General features: G+C 44.5%; 2 protein-coding genes across 2 annotated transcripts; one reads left to right on the forward strand and one right to left on the reverse strand.

Moving 5' to 3' along the window:
* Positions 1–8,490: 8,490 nt before the first annotated feature.
* Positions 8,491–12,687, reverse strand: LOC121585836 (protocadherin-20-like). The gene is made up of 4 exons (XM_045212569.1): positions 12,681–12,687; positions 12,277–12,515; positions 11,111–11,304; positions 8,491–10,922 (listed from the first exon to the last, which is right to left on the reverse strand). The coding sequence occupies exons 1-4, from the start codon at positions 12,685–12,687 to the stop codon at positions 8,531–8,533; spliced, it is 2,832 nt and encodes a 943-aa protein (XP_045068504.1). The 3' UTR covers positions 8,491–8,530.
* Positions 12,688–13,639: 952 nt separating this feature from the next.
* Positions 13,640–17,570, forward strand: LOC121536453 (regulator of cell cycle RGCC). The gene is made up of 5 exons (XM_041843725.2): positions 13,640–13,824; positions 14,112–14,297; positions 15,299–15,379; positions 16,128–16,190; positions 16,872–17,570. The coding sequence occupies exons 1-5, from the start codon at positions 13,782–13,784 to the stop codon at positions 16,877–16,879; spliced, it is 381 nt and encodes a 126-aa protein (XP_041699659.1). The 5' UTR covers positions 13,640–13,781; the 3' UTR covers positions 16,880–17,570.
* Positions 17,571–18,783: the final 1,213 nt, after the last annotated feature.

The following is an 18,783-nucleotide window of genomic DNA, read 5'->3' on the forward strand; positions in this document are numbered from 1 at the left end:
TTACAAATCAGTCTGACAGTATTTAAAGCTGAAGAAAGTATGGTTTGAAGTGACTGAAATGCATCAGAAAGATATTGGGAAGTTCAGAAGATCATCAGGCAATAATGTTGTATGATATTCTGTGTAGAAAAGAACATCATCTTTCCCCCCCCCAGTCTGAGTTAGTACCTGGTCTTGTCCACTCTGTGCTTGTTTGCATTGTAGAGGGAAACCGAAGACACACGTGTTCCAGAGAGTCTGATCTTTCAGCGATGGGGTCATAATATTGTGTAGCTTAAACCTTTAAAAAGATAGGGCCACATCTGTAGGAAGAAAACAGAAACCGCTCTGTTTATTACAACCGCATCTAACGGCTACTGGAGGTTAGTGACGTACAACCGGTTCTATGAACCAGAGTTTCTCCTGCGAACCCATTCTCAAATCAGGCGACCCCACATGGCGGTTTGGGAAACGTTGGTGTAAACCCATAGCCAACTTGGGTCCTTGTAGATAATGTCGTTTGATAACAATGAAACACCGGTTGTTGACTTTATATTTTCCCCCAAGAGTAGCAGATAATTTTTTCGACCAAGTGTGTTCTTCCTTTCACGCCCCTTTCTTGGACTGCAGGGTAGCCTGACAGAATGAATTAACAGTACAGCGTTTCCTTCACACATCGTAGCCACCAGGTGGCAGCACTACACATGATAAGCTTGCGCCATACATACAGTAGGTTACACTGCTCAACATAGGCTCTAATCAGTACTATATGTATTAGCCTCAGAAACCCAGGCTTCTCACGTTCTGCGTCAACGAGACAAGATTTGGAAGGATGGCCGCACGAAACTAGATCCATTCTACTTCATCTGCTAAATAAAAGGCCCTATTCTTAAGGCTGTGGTCATTTCTATGTCTTGTGACTACCTGATAAATCCTCAGACCAAAGCTCCTCCTGTGAATAGGAATAGACTTCCGGTAGACCAATGGTTCTCAACTGGTTTTGCCTCGGGACCCAAATTGAACCAGGTTGTCTCAGCCGTGACCCAATATTCGCGTCGCGAAAAAGAATCACCAAGAAACAATCTGGAAAACTATTTTTAATGCTATATTGATAGTAAATGTAGCAATTATATGACAAGGGAACAACATTCCCACCTCTTTCATTGTCAATAATGACATTTTGCCCATATTCTTGATGAAGAATGTTAATGAACTCTGGTTTGAGACCACAATATCAACTGAAATAGCAGCTCTATATTGAAAATACTGTGATTGAAAAATAAATAGATGTAATTCTTTTAAAATGTAAGTTCATTAGCATTTCTACACACTTTCTACTTGGTTTAAGTCATTTAAGTTCAGATTGAGTATTTTATTTTCTTTCATTGTGTGTGTTTTTTTTTACTCAGACACTCCAACCAACCAGTTGAGAATCGCTGCGGTAGACTATGGATAGAAGAGATTCTCTTCCACCATTGAATACATGAAGATGACTCACAGGGTTCTAGAAAATAATATAACCGCTCCTCTTTGGTGCTTTTGGAAATTCACTCACATTCCATTGAACTGTGGATTCTCTCTGATGCTTCTGTGAGGCTTTTTCAACATCCAGTTGACTACATTTCCATTTACATCATTTAGCAGACGCTCTTATCCAGAACGATTTACAGTTAGTGATTGCATACATTTTCATACTGGCCCGCCGTGGGAAACTAACCCACAACCCTGGCGTTGCAAGCGCCATGCTCTACCAACTGCGCTACAGTCGTCTCCTGAGTGGCGCAGTGTTCTAAGGCACTGCATCGCAGTGCTAACTGTGCCACTAGAGATCCTGGTTCGAATCCAGGCTCTGTCGCAGCCGGCCGCGACCGGGAGACTAATGGGCGGCGCACAATTGGCCCAGCGTCGTCCAGGGTAGGGGAGGGAATGGCCGGCAGGGATGTAGCTCAGTTGATAGAGCATGGCGTTTGCAACGCCAGGGTTGTGGGTTCGATTCCCACGGGGGGCCAGTATAAAATAAAAAAATATATATATGTATTCACTAACTGTAAGTCGCTCTGGATAAGAGCGTCTGCTAAATGACTAAAATGTAAAATGTACAAGTCACACACTATTGAGGATAGAAACACAATAGAGGAAACTAGTAGGTCTCTACCTAGATGTCTATCTTTGAGGTTGCACTGAGTGATCAAGAAGTGCGGAATAGAATGACTGGTATTTGACTGGGAGTGTAGAATGCAGGAGGGAGAGTAGCATGCCACTCAGGTTGCAGAAAATGTCTTCTGCTTACTGTACATTTAACTATTCTCAATGTCCCCAAAGCTCACTACACACACACAAACTCTTCCACCCATACACACACACTTAAAACCGAGCATGATGACAGGTGGAATTACCCAAGGTGCCAAACTCAAAATGCTTGAATAATTATTTCAACAACTACGGGTGTCAGGTTTCAACATTGTTGGAAAGATTATGTGATAAGGGGAATTCTCTCAACCATAAAACGTTCTAATTTCCTTTTATGTCACGTCTCAACTTGTGAAGAAGCTTAGAGAACTGACTGAACAGGAAATGTTTGGCTGACAGTTGTGTGTTCAACGCTGGATATAGTTAACAGGGATTTGTAGTCTCTGTATTCTATTCCATCTTGTTGTGTTACAGCCTTGTGTCTTTTTCATGTTGATCCTTATTGACTTTGTGACATGCAGGTTAAGTCTTGTTTGATGTTTTCCCTCCCTATGAACCAAAGTCTGCAGATAGATTAGACACTAAGGAATGAGGGCCGGAGTACCTGAAGATAAGAACCGCGTCACTTAGCATATCACATTCCTCACCTCGAGACGTATTCGCTTCAGTAAGGTGAAACAGTCAGAACGTCTCAAAGATGTCACGGGGAGAGCTGACACGTCTCCCTGTCCTATAATCACATCTGCTCTACACAATAGGCAACATGTCAGGGGTCTCTTCTGTAACGTTGTCCTGAACAAGGCCTTTGACAACAAGATGTAAGGAAGAGAGCTAACACGACTCTACAGGTGCAGCTCAATACATTAGAATATTGTGGAAAAGTTAGGTAATTTCAATAATTCAATTGACAAAGTGAAACTCATATCGTGGATTAATTACACAAAAAGTGAAATAGTTCAAGCCTGTATTTGTTTTAATCTTGATGATTACGGCTTACAGCTCATGAAAACCCCAAATTCAGTATCTCAAGAAAATTAGAATATTGTGAAGAAGTTCAATATTGTAGACTCAAGGTGTCACACTCTAATCAGCTAACTAACTCAAAACACCTGCAAAGGTTTCCTGAGCCTTTAAATGGTCTCTCAGTGTCACACCCTGACTCTGGGGACTCTTATTTGTTGAGTCAGGGTGTGTATTTCCATGTGGTGATTGTCTATGTTGTATATTCTAGTATTTGTATTTCTATGTTGGCCGGTGTGGTTCCCAATCAGAGGCAGCTGTCGCTCGTTGTCTCTGATTGGGGACCATACTTAGGCAGCCTATTGGCACTAGTGGGTTGTGGGATCTTGTTCCGTGTTAGGTATGTTGTTTGTGTACCTTGGACTTCACGTTTCGTTTCTTGTTTTGTCGTTGTGTTTAATAGTCAAATAAACATGTATGCATATCACGCTGCGCCTTGGTCTGACCCGTTCATGAACGAACGTGACACTCAGTCCAGTTCAGTAGGCTTCACAATCATGGGGAAGACTGCTGACTTGATAGTTGTGCAGAAGACAGTCATCAACACCCTCCACAAGGAGGGAAAGCCTCAAAAGATCATTGCTAAAGAAGCTGGCTGTTCACAGAGTGCTGTATCCAAGCATATTCATGGAAAGTCGAGTGGAAGGAAGAAGTGTGGTAGGAAAAGGTGCACAAGCAACAGGGATAACCGGAGCCTTGAGAGGATTGTCAAGCAAAAGCCATTAAAAAATGTGGGGGAGCTTCACAAGGAGTGGACTGAGGCAGGAGTCAGTGCATCAAGAGCCATCACGCACAGACGTATCCAGGAAATGGGCTACAACTGTCGCATTCCTCGTGTCAAGCCACTCCTGAACCAGAGGCAACGGCAGAAGCGTCTTACCTGGGCTAAGGAGAAAAATAACTGGTCTGTCGCTCAGTGGTCCAAAGTCCTCTTTTCAGATGAAAGTACATTTTGCATTTCATTTTTTATGATTATGATTATTATTTTTTTCCTACCTTTATTTAACCAGGTTTAAGCCAGTTGAGAACAAGTTCTCATTTACAACTGCGACCTGGCCAAGATAAAGCAAAGCAGTGCGATAAAAACAACAACAACACAGAGTTACATATGGGGTAAACAAAACATAAAGTCAAAAATACAACAGAAAATATATATACAGTGTGTGCGAATGTAGTAAATTATGGAGGTAAGGCAATAAATAGGCCATAGTGCAAAATAGTTACAATTTCGTATTAACACTGGAATGATAGATGTGCAAAAGATGATGTGCAAATAGAGATACTGGGGTGCAAATTAGCAAAATAAATAACAATATGGGGATGAGGTAGTTGGATGGGCTAATTACAGATGAGCTGTGTACAGGTGCATTGATCGGTAAGCTGCTCTGACAACTGACGCCTAAAGTTAGTGAGGGAGATAAGAGTCTCCAGCTTCAGAGATTTTTTCAGTTCGTTCCAGTCATTGGCAGCAGAGAACTGGAAGGAATGGCGGCCAAAGGAGGTGTTGGCTTTGGGGATGACCAGTGAGATATACCTGCTGGAGCACAGACTACGGGTGGGTGTTGCTATGGTGACCAGTGAGCTAAGATAAGACAGGGATTTGCCTAGCAGTGATTTATAGATGACCTGGAGCCAGTGGGTTTGGTGATGAATATGTAGTGAGGGCCAGCCAACAAGAGCGTACAGGTCACAATGGTGGGTAGTATATGGGGCTTTGGTGACAAAACGGATGGCACTGTGATAGACTACATCCAATTTGCTGAGTAGAGTGTTGGAGGCTATTTTGTAAATGACATCGCTGAAGTCAAGGATCGGTAGGCTAGTCAGTTTTACGAGGGCATGTTTGGCAGCATGAGTGAAGGAGGCTTTGTTGCGAAATAGGAAGCCGATTCTAGATCTAACTTTTGATTGGAGATGCTTAATGTGAGTCTGGAAGGAGAGTTTACAGTCTAACCAGACACTTAAGTATTTGTAGTTGTCCACATACTCTAGGTCAGACCCGTCGAGAGTAGTGATTCTAGTCGGGTGGGCGGGTGCCAGCAGCATTCGATTGAAGAGCATGCATTTAGTTTGACTAGTGTTTAAGAGCAGTTGGAGGCTACGGAAGGAGTGTTGTATGGCGTTGAAGCTCGTTTGGAGGTTTGTTAACACAGTGTCCAATGAAGGTAACGAGATGTATACAAAATGGTGTCGTCTGCGTAGAGGTGGATCCGAGCGTCACCAGCAGCAAGAGCGACATCATTGATATACACAGAGAATAGAGTTAGCCCGAGAATTGAACCCTGTGGCACCTCCATAGAGACTGCCAGAGGTCCAGACAACAGGCCCTCCGATTTGACACATTGAACTCTATCTGAGAAGTAGTTGGTGAACCAGGCGAGGCAGTCATTTGAGAAACCAAGGCTATTTAGTCTGCCAATAAGAATGCGGTGGTTGACAGAGTCGAAAGCATTGGTCAGGTCGATGAAGACGGCTGCGCAGTACTGTCTTTTATCGATCGCGGTTATAATATCGTTTAGGACCTTGAGCGTGGCTGAGGTGCACCCATGACCAGCTCGGAAACCGGATTGTATAGCGGAGAAGGTACGGTGGGATTCGAAATGGTCGGTGATCTGTTAGTTAACTTGGCTTTCAAAAGGCAGGGCAGGATGGATATAGGTCTGTAACAGTTTGGATCTAGAGTGTCACCCCCTTTGAAGAGGGGGATGACCGCAGCAGCTTTCCAATCTCTGGGGATCTTAGACGTTACGAAAGAGAGGTTAAACAGGCTAGTAATAGGGGTTGTGACAATTTCGGCGGCTAATTTAAAAAGAAAGGGTCCAGATTGTCTAGCCCAGGTGATTTGTAGGGGTCCAGATTTTTCTGCTCTTTCAGAACATCAACTGTCTGAATTTGTGTAAAGGAGAAGTGGTGGGGGGGGGGCAAGTTGCAGCGGAGGGTGCAGAGCTGGTGCCGGGGTAGGGGTAGCAAGGTGGAAAGCATGGCCAGCCGTAGCAAAATGCTTGTTGAAATTCTCGATTATTGTAGATTTATCGGTGGTGACAGTGTTTCCAAGACTCAGTTGGGAGGAGGTGCTCTTATTCTCCATGGACTTTACAGTGTCCCAAAACTTTTTGGAGTTTCTGTTTGAAAAAGCTAGCCTTTGCTTTCCTAACTGATTGTGTATATTGGTTCCTGACTTCCCTGAAAAGTTGCATATCGCGGGGGCTGTTCAATCAAGGTCCCAGAGTCTGGAGGAAGAGTGGAGAGGCACAGAATCCAAGTTGCTTGAAGTCCAGTGTGAAGTTTCCACAGTCAGTGATGATTTGGGGAGCCATGTCATCTTCTGGTGTTGGTCCACTGTGTTTCATCAAGTCCAAAGTCAACTCAGCCGTCTACCAGGAAATGTTAAAGCACTTAATGCTTCCTTCTTCTGACAAGCTTTATAGAGATGCTGATTTCATTTTCCAGCAGGACTTGGCACCTGCCCACACTGCCAAAGGTACCAATACCTGGTTCAATGACCATGGGATTACTGTGCTTGATTGGCCAGCAAACTCGCCTGATCTGAACCCCATAGAGAATTTATGGGGTATTGTCAAGAGGAAGATGAGAGACACGAGACCCAACAATGCAGACGAGCTGAAGGCCGCTATCGAAGCAACCTGGGCTTCCATAACACCTCAGCAGTGCCACAGGCTGATCGACTCCATGCCACGCCACATAATAATAATATAATATGCCATTTAGCAGACGCTTTATCCAAAGCGACTTACAGTCATGTGTGCATAAATTTTTACATATGGGTGGTCCCGGGGATTGAACCCACTACCCTGGCGTTACAAGCGCCATGCTCTACCAATTGAGCTACAGAGGACCACATAGATGCAGTGATTCATGCAAAAGGAGCCCCATCCAAGTACTGACTGCATGTACAAGAACATACTTTTCAGAAGGCCGACATGTCTGTATTACATTTCCTTTTTTCACTGGTGTTATGTCATATTCAAATTTTCTGAGATACTGAATTTGGGGTTTTCATGCGCTGTAAGCCGTAACCATCAAGATTAAAACAAATACAGGCTTGAACTATTTCACTTTTTGTGTAATTAATCCACGATATATATATATATATATATATATATATATATATATATATATATATATATATATATGAGTTTCACTTTGTCAAATGAATTATTGAAATTACTTAACTTTTCCACAATATTCTAATTTATTGAGCTGCACCTGTATTCTATAACAGACAATCATATCTGTTCTACATAATACTCTTCTAACTGTGCTGTCTGTAACCTTGCACCCTTCTGAACAAGGCTCCTGACAACAGCAGGAGAAGTAGTGTACTCCTTCTAGAAGTACAGTACAGTGTATTCTGTCCTGGCTGGGTGAGATGTGGTGTAACACTACACTAGAGGAGTGAGAATGCCAGGTGTCGGGTGATGGAGGGAGGACTTGCTCTGTGACTTAAGATGGTGATGTTTCTTGCCACTGCTGCCTCTCATCTGTCTGTTGATCCATACAAACCCTCTGCCTCCCCCACTTCCCCCCCCCCGGCCCACCGTTCCAGCCTCTCACCTATCTGTCCATATGTAATTTACAACCCCTCATTCTGTCCCCCCCACCTCCTCTGTCCTCCCTTGACCCAGCGTCTCCCCCACTGCAGCCTTACCTCTTCCACCATCACCCTGGATCAAAGTACACTGTGTCAGGCATTTTGTGTTCGGCTGACACTGGCACACAGTCTGTAGATCTGACCAGGGATTAGGCTAAAGACAATGGAAACAGAACATAACGATCTGACCAGGGATTAGGCTAAAGACAATGGAAACAGAACATAAAGATCTTGTGATTAACACCACTTTCACTTTGTTTTCTTCTTCTCACTCTTTTGTACAAGACAAGTTTTGAATTTGTATCCCTTATTTAACATCGATGTCTGCCTCAGTTGACAGGTCACACATCTCAAATTAGCCTCTACAACTAATACTAGGCTACAATTAACTGTAGTAAATTAAATATAAACCTCACGGCAAATGAAGAAAGAAAGCTTCCTTTCATTTGTTATCAATGATGTTCCTTAAATCTTCACCTCACCTTAAAGCTGGGTTCTTTATTTCTTTACTTTATTCGTTAGCTTGATAAAATGTATATTGGATTGTTTAAGACATTTAACCAGAGCGTTTCAATTTAGAATACTGAAAGAGAGCGAGACTATTTTGTGTGAAAACAGTGAAAATGTATTTAATTGTAGAATTGATTTCATACTTTTTACATGGTATACAAGAAACGTCAGCTATACATAATATAGAGTCCAGTCAGAACAAGCACTGCCTCTCTCTCATTAAAACGCTTCTCCTGAAGAATATCTCTCCTGAATGCGTAGAGGAATCTGATTCTCCTTTACATGTTTAATGTATAAAACAACCGTCACCAGAAGCAGACAGAGCGAGGCTGCCATCATGCCCTGGCCTAGCAGCACGATCAACTGAGCATGTCTGTCGCAGACGGGCGTCTCAGCTGGCGTTTCGGAGGGCGTCTGTGCCAGTCTGTAGGGCAGGGATCTTGGCATGGTGTCCAGGTGGCATGGTTCCAAGGTGTCGTTGACCAGCAGGTTGACCCAGACAGTGGTGTGGAGGGGCGCTGGTTTCCCACCGTCACTCACCACGATGAACAGGTGGTGCATCCCCAGGTCCTTACCCATGAGCCTCTGGGCTAAGATCACGTTACCGGACTGAGCGTCCAGCTGGAAGGGACTGCTGCTGCTGTCACCATGGTGATGGGATGATGGAGAGGTGCCCGGTGGTTCCTGCGCTGCAATGGTGTATGTGATCTCCGAGTTTAACCCTGAGTCCTCGTCGATGGCGTAGATCTTGGTTACCATGGTGCCTGTGGTGGTCCCTGTGGAGATGGCGAGACACGACAAGTTGCTGCTGGGTAGGATGACCTGGGGCTGGTTGTCGTTGACATCCTCAATGAACACGGTTACCCTGGCGACAGAGGTCAGAGGTAACGGGCGTCCGTTGTCGGTGGCGAACAGATATAACTCATAGCGGTCCTGTTTCTCGCGGTCGACATCGGCCATGCAGCGCAACATCCCCTGGGCGTTGTCTATGACGAAGGGGCCAACACTGCTGTTCACCACCCTCACCTCCAACTCCCCGTTAAGCCCCGAGTCCAAGTCCGACACCCCCACCTTCCCCACCTGGGCCAGGGGAGGTATATTCTCAGGGATGAAGAAGATGAAGTGAGGGGTGAGGAAGACAGGAGCGTTATCATTCTGGTCCAGGACGGTGATCGTCACCGTCACGGAGGACTCTAATGAAGGAGCGCCGTTATCTCTGGCCACAACAGTTAGTCTGTGAACGTCCTGTTGTTCCCTGTCCAGGGGTACAGAAACCGTCAGCTGACCTGTGTTTCGGTCGATTCTAAAAATGGCTGCCGCTGCCGCCGTGTGTGATGGTCGGCCCAGTCTGTAGGTGACCTGCCCGTTCTGACTGCTGTCTGCATCCTGCGCCCTGACTTTCAGCAGAGACGCCCCAGCAGGGTTATTCTCCTCTATGTCTATCAGATAGGGACTCTGGAGAAACTGTGGAGCATTATCATTCACATCCACCACCCTCACCCGGATCACTCTCCTAGGGAAGCCCTGAGCTGCAGGCTCCCCGACACCACCACGCATCACTACAGAAACATGATATTCACTCTTCATCTCATAGTCTAAGGGCTTTGATGTTGACAGGAGATATTTGCCGTTCTGCAGGCTCAAAGAAAAAGGCACCTCTCCTTCAATGGAGAGAGACGATGAGCCTCTAACACTACTAGTGTCCCCCGGCAGCTCTAGCAAAGCCAAGACCGTGGGGGGCTGGTTTTCCTGTAACACTATCGTCTGGTTTTGATGCTCTGCTATGAACCTGATCTTTATGCCATTCTCCTGGTGTGGAGCGGGGAGCAGGGATATGGTTACCTGAGTGTCTGCAGGGGGGCAGTGGGGGCCGCTGGCTAACACTTTCAACACCACCTCCTCTCCCCTGTCACTAACACTAACACTGTCACTGTGGCCGTCTCTGAGGTCTCCTCTCAGGCTGATCAGGCCAGTGTGACTGTCCAGACTGAAGAGTTCCCTGGCCCGTTCTGAGACCTTGGGGCTGAGGGAGTAGGTGATAGCAGCGTTGGGGCCCAGGTCTAGGTCTGTGGCTCTGACCCTGGTTACTGCTGTGTCTCTGGGTGATTCCGCTGTAATAACCACCTTCTGGGGTCTGTCCAGGCTAAACTCTGGGCAGTTATCGTTCACGTCAGTCACTTTTATGAATAAAGTTGCTGTGACGCTTAGTGGGGTAGAGCCACAGTCTGTGGCCACTAGAGTCATCTCATGAAGATCCTGCTTCTCGCGGTCTAGTCCTTGTCGCACAACCAAAAACAAAATGGCTGCTTCTTCTTCTACTGTCACACTGAAAAACCCACCGGCTCCCTCTAAGTGGTACTGCAGCTGTCCGTTACGTCCCATGTCTCTGTCCTCTGCCTGGTCGTCCAATAAGAAACTGGTCCCCACAGCCACATCCTCAGAGACACTCAGATGGATCTCAGTGTTGTCAAAGTGAGGAGTGTGGTCATTGATGTCCTCTACAACCACCATGAACTTCACCAGCTCTGCCTCAGGGCCCACGATGGCGTCGTGTGGGAGGATACACTCTCCAGCCTGGGGTTGGTCAGGACACAGGGCCTCTCGGTCCATCCTGCGATAGATAGATCATTACTTTGTTAATAGTCAAGAGGAAGTTTCTTTATCAGCAGCAGCTATACATTAAAAGCATACAGCAACAGTAAACATTGAAGTGCAAAAATCCATCCAGTTAGGTAAAGAAACAGTCAAAAGGCCTGTAGACTACCACATCATCTAGAATGAGTTTCAATAAATAACCACCTGTGGTCGGTCGTGTAGACATCCCCTGTCCCCTGGTCCACCCTGAGGTAGACCTGGGTCAGGAGCTGGTAGGGGGGGGGGAACGTGGACCCGATGGACCCGACCCGGACCCCAGCCTCCTGCTCCTCTGGAACCGAGATCTGAACGGAACCGTAGCACATGATCTGCCTGAGATGGACGATGACCAGCACATTCTAAAGGAGAACATAGAACATTAAGTGAAAACGTAGGACTTGGAAGACTAGAGGACATTGGTGTGTAGTAAAGCACTGATATGGACCATGACATGGCACGTTCTAAAGGAGAACCCGAATAGGGAACTTAAAACATTCTTGTGAGGAGGAAAAACATTCATATGAGGAAATGATAATCCTAGGAACTTCCCCCTGAAGTAGGCTAGGATGGAAACATCTTCCTTCCTTTTAATGATCTATTATTAACAGTGGCATTACTACCTCAGTGGCTACTGTAAAAGTAGGGACTGTGTCACGTTTTAGGGAATAGGGTGGTATTGGGGACGCATCCTGTGTGTGCAGCAGTACTGCAATATAATCTGATATATCTCACCCCCTTATTCACTTACTAGTCAAACCTACTGGACCCTAACTAATGACAAAACATGCTTGTGGAATTATAATAAAGCATTTAACAAAACATATGCACATAATTTATGACAATTTACATATTTGCATGATGATGTTCCATATTAATAGTGAATAATAGCTATCATCAAGCATTATTCTTAAAACATCCAAGAAGCGTACAGAGGGTTTTCTTTTTCGTGTGCTCCCAGTCACAACAATAACCCATGACCTATGACCTATTATCCATTCACTAGCTCCCTGTCATATGAGAGCTACCAAAACAAGGACCAAGTAATGATCAACAATACTACTATGCTGCGACTAATATTGGTGAACTAATATTTATTAGGTTTTTACAGTAATTAGCATGACAGATATATTGCCCTACAGTGGTTCATTAAGTGATAAGATGACTGACTAATGGTTGACTGACCTGAAGGAGTCCAGCCCAGTTCATGTTATCATCCGTCCCATTGGCCCGTAGCCTCCACACATGACACCTATCTGGGTTACCTCTGCCTCCACCTCTGCTAAGAGTAGGGAGGAAGACTGGGGCTGGAGGCAGCTATACCTGTAGCCTACCTGGGGACTGTTAGCACCCTCTCCAGTCCTCCTCTCCCGCCCCTCCCACCTGTCACTCTGACAGACTGCTGTAGGGAGGTAGACTGGGGCTGGAGGCGGGGTTGTAGACTGGGGCTGGAGGCGGGGTTGTAGACTGGGGCTGGAGGCGGGGTTGTAGACTGGGGCTGGAGGCGGGGTTGTGGGCTGGGGCTGGAGGCGGGGTTGTAGACTGGGGCTGGAGGCGGGGTTGTAGACTGGGGCTGGAGGCGGGGTTGTAGACTGGGGCTGGAGGCGGGGTTGTATACCTGCTGCCTACCTGGGGACTGCTGTGCTAACACACACACACACCTTGTGCCCCTCCCACTACAGGTAACTTAATAAGCTGATTGGACAGTGTGCAGCAGCAAATCAGAACGACTGGTTACTCAGCATTCTTTACCTTCTTGCTGTAATGTTTATCTCTGGTTTAGTGGTTTGAGGCATTTACTAATTGAAAGTAAATGTAAAATGATTATCTAAATGGTTCTGGTGAAAGGAACAACCGAATATAAGATATTAGATATGACATACAAAAGGTTCTTATCTGTAACCATATGAACATACTTAATGTTATACATGATGAGAAAGAAGTCAGTTTGGGGACAGTTATTCCACCACAAAGTTCCAATTCCACCTGTGTCAACTGTGGCCACAAATGGCAAGGGATCGCTGTGGTCTCAGAGTGCTTCCCCAATTCTAATATTGCCTAACTAAATATAGAAATATGACTGTAAACCGTCTTTAATCTCCCCAGAGGTGTAGGCATACCACCAGTAAGTCAGTCAGTAGGACAGCGGTCTACTTTGTTAGCGACATTAATTGTAATGTTTCATTCTCACTTCTTGAGTGACCCCTGTTGGTTGGTTGGAGTAGTTTCAGGTGACTTCACAATAACGGGCCTTCTACAGTGAATATACTTCCGGGTTAATTTCCAAAAAGCATAATAAGAAGTAACTTTATGATTAGGCCTTTAAGGTGGGCTAATGTTAGTAAAGACGCTTTTCCTGGGAAAACAGTAATATAATAGACAGATTGGCTGTTTATAATAGATAGACAACCATAGGCCTACAATGTATTACATAAAGGTTGAAATCATAAAAGATTTTAGCAAAATCTCATCGTACTGTTCTTCAGTTTCCTTTAGAGAGGATTTCTGTGACCTATTGAAAACCCCTCAGAAAAATATGGCCCAGAGTTGCATAAGCCTCTATCTTTGGGTTTCTGAGACTCTTCCGTTCATTCGTTTACCTATAGGGGAAAAGGTTTTTCCTCGCCCTTAACTGTTACTTTCGAGACTCCCACGCACTACCGTAACCACAGAAGCCGCAGTGACCTGATTGGGTGCTGCAGAGCGCGTCTTTTCCGGTTGTGAGTAAAGTCTAAGGAGGCTTTATAAACAGAAGACCCCAACTGTCAACTTGAAACTTCACTTCTTGCACAGTTGCTGTATTATATTAGTAATCGACGCACTATTCCCGCTTTTCAGAATGTCTACAGAAAACTTCAGAATGCCCACAGATAACTTTTCAGGTGAGTCTTGAGCATTGGCTTGATATTTACATTTTTATCATTAGACTATCGATTATTGCAGCGTTTGTTCTTGTATTTTATTCCTGCTGTTGTAGATTTTTAATGTGGATTGATTTCAAATAGCCTGATTTTGTTTGGTATAAATTATTTAGTTTTTAATGGCACATGAATCACTTTAGGCCTATTATTAATAGGCTAATTAAAATACATTTGTAAAGTAATTATATTCCATCATGAATTGAATGATTCCCACTCTAACTAAAATCATTTTCGAAATCCCCGATCAGACTTGGAGCTGGAGCTAAATGATTTGCTCCAGGAGTTCGCTGACGTGGTTGAGGAGTTGAGAGAGCCTTCCCAAAGCGTCCCGTCCGCATACGAGCGGCTCTTGTCTGATGCCAAACGGCGCACCCGGCTAGGGGATGACGGCTCAGTGGTCAGCGACAGCGGCGTGGAGGACAATAGTGACTGCAGTGAGTAGCCTTTAGGTCTAAACCTTTATGGTCGTTGTTGTGTGTTCCATACATACATACGTCCATACATACGTGGAGGAGGGCGTGTGGGGTTTGTGCGTAAACGGTGAGTCAGATGGAGAATAGGGGAAAATACGCTTGTGGGTAGCTGCCGTTTGAGCCTCTTTCATCAACCAACACTTGACATTTTTTACTGGCGACAACATCGGCTCATGAACATGCATCAACTTTTTTTAAATAGAGAGTAACACAAAATAACACTGTTTCAAGTAATGCACGTTTGCTCCATTACATCGAATGGATGTGCATGACTGTCTGTGGATGAAGGATTGCATTATTTTATTTTGCACATCATTCAATCTGAAAGTAAAATTCAACTTTAGCTGTCAGAATGGTCCACTGTAGCTCAGTTGGTAGAGCATGGACTTTGCAATTCCAGGGTTGTGGGTTTGATCCCATATGTAAAATGTATGCAGTATGACTATATAAATTGCTTTGGATTAAGTGTCTACTAAATGGCATATATTTAAGCAATAAAGCCTGAGGTGGTGTGGTATATGGCCAATATACCACAGCTAAGGGCTGTTCTTATGCATGACGCAACGCGGAGTGCCTGGACACAGCCCTTAGCCGTGGTATATTGGCCATATACCACAAACCCTCGAGGTGCCTTATTGTTATTATAAACTGGTCACCAACGTAATTAGAGCAGTAAAAATAAGACCGTATACCCGTGGTATACGGTCTGATATACCACAGCTTTCAGCCAATCAGCATTCAGGGCTCGAACCACCCAGTTTATAATATATATTAGTTGTGCCACGTGTGGATGTGTTCTTGTGGTCTAACCTTCTCTCTCTCTCAATTCAATTCAATAAGTTAACATTGCCAAAGCAAGTGAAGTAGATAATAAACAAAAGTGAAATAAACAATAAAAATGAACAGTAAACATTTCTCTCTCCTTCTCTCTCACCCTCACCCTCATCTCTCCCTCCCGCCAGGCAGTGAGGCGTCTCTGGGTAACAGTTTGAACACCAGTGAAGAAGAGCTCCACACTGCAGGCATAACAGTTACGCCCAAAGGTAAGGAGACCTATACCACTACATCAGTTGACCATCTAAACTAGCCCTGAGCTATCTGACCAGCTAGAGTTGTAGTAGGAGATCACTATCAGTCCATACACAGATCACTATCACTTTTACACAGATAATTAGAGCATTACAATAGATCACTATTGAGTTGAGTTTACACAACAAAGCTTGGCTGTTGTGCTTCTACAGCCTTCTACAGCTATCTGGCCTCATCTGGGCAGGGTGGCCTAGGGTTGGTATAATGGCTAAATAAGGTACCCCTGGAGAGAGGGGGTCGGGGGAGGTAGACATACATAAGCTAAACGTAACACTAGAAGATCCATGTCGTTCAGTCTGAGGTGTGCTGCAGGCGCCTCACTGGCTCAGTGGAGTTTTATATTATGGGCTGTTTAAGATGTGATTTATATAAAGCCAGCTGAATAAGTCTGTGAATCTTATTTTCCATCTTGGTTAAACCAGGGGTTGTGTCTTGACTCCTTCAGTGTGCTCCAAATGGTACCCTATTTCCTATATAGTCCACTACATTTAACCAGGGCCCTTAGGGCTCTAGGGAATAGGGTGCCATTTGGGATGCAGGTTCTTCTTATATAATTCTGGGAGTTGGATCACATTTCCTGCTCTGGTCCAAAGGAGGAAATGCCAGTGAACTTAGAGCAGCAACTGCTGCATCTCCACAGAAATGTTCCATTCCACCACTCTCTATTTCTCCTTTCTCACATGCTCTCCTTTTACTCTGCAGCCAGGATGGGAGACACAGGAGACCTACAGAGATTCATCGACAGTTTGGACCGGGAACTTGCTGGTATGCATCTCAAAACAAAACCAAAATTCCCCACATCCTGACAATGTCATTATATCACTTTAGTCTGGTGTTTCAATCTCTTTATATCACTTTAGTCTCGTGTTTCAATCTCTTTATTTACATTTTAGTCATTTAGCAGACGCTCTTATCCAGAGTGACTTAGTTAGTGAGTGCATTTTTTTTTTTTTCATACTTAGTCTAGTGTTTCATTCTCTTTATCGCTTTAGTCTAGTGTTTCAATCTATCACTTTAGTGAATCCCAGAGCTCCTCTAGTGTCTGCAGGGTTGAGGTGGGCTATCTACATGCCCTCCAGTAATAATAGTCTATAGTACATGACTATCACTGTGACCACTACCAGTAGAGAGGCAGTGCTGTTTCAGAGAACACACAGAGATGTAGATACGCTGACACACACAACCACACACACACGGACATGCACACACATACACAAACACGCAAACACACACACACGGACATGCACACACATACACACACACACAAACACGCAAACACACACACACACACACAGACATGCATGCAGACTCACACACACATACACACCGTGCTACCAGTGGGTCAGAGACAGAGAAGTGCTGTTCCTCATGAATCATAACTGCTCTCGGCATCAGTACCAGGCTGCTGCATGCTAATGACTGTGTGTGTGTGTGTCTGTCTGACAGAGATGTGAGTGGAGAGAGAGCGAGACGGAGAGCGATGGAGAGAGACCGGAGAGGGAGAGAGAGCTGCTGAGACCACGGGGGAGAGAGAAGAGAGAACAGGCCAGAGGCTGCACGGCTGGCTACCTCTGAACACACAAACACACAGATCTAAAATTGCACAGTTCTGTTCTGTTCGGAGAAAGCCAGCTCACTCTGGGCCCCTCTGGGGGGGAAAAAGGGTCAAACATGAGGAATTGAAAGGGCATCATGTTCCAATATCTAGAACACTACTGGACCTGAGGTGATAGACTCCATCCCTTCCCTCAGACTGGTGACGTATTCACAGCTAAATGAAGCTGTTTTATAGTCAACGTGTATCTCTTCAACAGGAGAACACGAACGTGTGTGAAATGGCATCCTATGTAGTGGACTACTTTTCCCACTATATATCTTGTTATTAGCAAGTGTTGTACATTTGGGTTTATGCCAACCTGCTGTTTCCTGATGGAAGGCCTTATAATAGTGAAACCCACTGTCCTCATCACAACCCAATGTGTTGGACAGTAATTGTTAAAATGCTAAGTTTTATATTGTAAAGTTTAAAGTGATGTACAGTATTATATTGCCTATACTACAAACAGACCACTGCCTAACCTGATGATGATGATGATGATTTTTGTACAGAGGAATGCACAGATGAATAAAGATAGTTATTTGAAAGGTGGCTGTCTTTTTGAGTTATTTAAAAGCAAATGAATAGTCTAAAAGAGCAAGTGGGTGGAAAATGTACAGGGAAAAGTAAGTGAAAACATATAATTTCACATGATATCATTAATGACTCTATTAGATGTATATAGAACTTTTCCAACTTCTCAAAGCGCTTTAAATTGTTTGGTGGGGGGTCTTACTGCTAGGGTCACACCTACAACTGCCTGAACCCTCCCTTCACCGTACTCTGTCTGCCTGTGCCTGTCTCCACTTCCTGTATGACTCTTCCGATTGGTTGGCAGAAGTGAAACTCCAAACACAATCAGGAAACACACAAATCTATCCCTGGCACTGCTCAGAGACCGTTAAAGGTGGGAAGTGCGTCAGTAGAGTTGATGGCATAACAATAGTGATTTAGTCTATGTTTGTCATTGTTGTCAGAGGGTCAGGGGGTCAGGGGGTCAGGGATGAGACTATAACGTATTGCTGCTCTCTCTAAGAGGTGACTGCTGAGAAGCTGAAGGAAAAAGATGTTGTTTTGCTTCTCCAGAGTTGGTCATTTGAAGTCTAGAATAATATTATATTTGTCTCTAACGACACCCTATTTCCCATGTAATGCACTACGTTTGGCCGGGTTATTATATGCATCTCAACTGACACCCTAATGACACCCAAATTGCTCAAATGGGTCTCAAATGAGTTTTTACCTTATGTAGTGAGATTTGTACATATCCACAGACACTAACGAGATGTGCTTTAGTGCTTACATCGTTACTAACTGGTGGATCTTGTAGTTACAGACGTGATGTGTAGCATACCATGCCATCGTTAACATGTGACTGTCACTAAAGCTGTGGGCTGAATCAGTTATTTTTTAACTATGTGACAAACAACAACAACAACAACAATTGTACATTCTGTGAAAATAATGGATGACTCGGTAGTAGGATACATTAGTTGTACGACTCAGTAGTAGGATACATTAGCTGTATGTCTCGGTAGTAGGATACATTAGCTGTATGTCTCGGTAGTAGGATACATTAGCTGTATGACTAGGTAGTAGGATACATTAGCTGTATGTCTCGGTAGTAGGATACATTAGCTGTATGACTCGGTAGTAGGATACATTAGCTGTATGACTCGGTAGTAGGATACATTAGCTGTATGTCTCGGTAGTAGGATACATTAGCTGTATGTCTCGGTAGTAGGATACATTAGCTGTATG

This window comes from Coregonus clupeaformis, unplaced genomic scaffold, assembly GCF_020615455.1.
Source record: "Coregonus clupeaformis isolate EN_2021a unplaced genomic scaffold, ASM2061545v1 scaf0024, whole genome shotgun sequence".
Taxonomy (NCBI): Eukaryota; Metazoa; Chordata; class Actinopteri; order Salmoniformes; family Salmonidae; genus Coregonus; species Coregonus clupeaformis.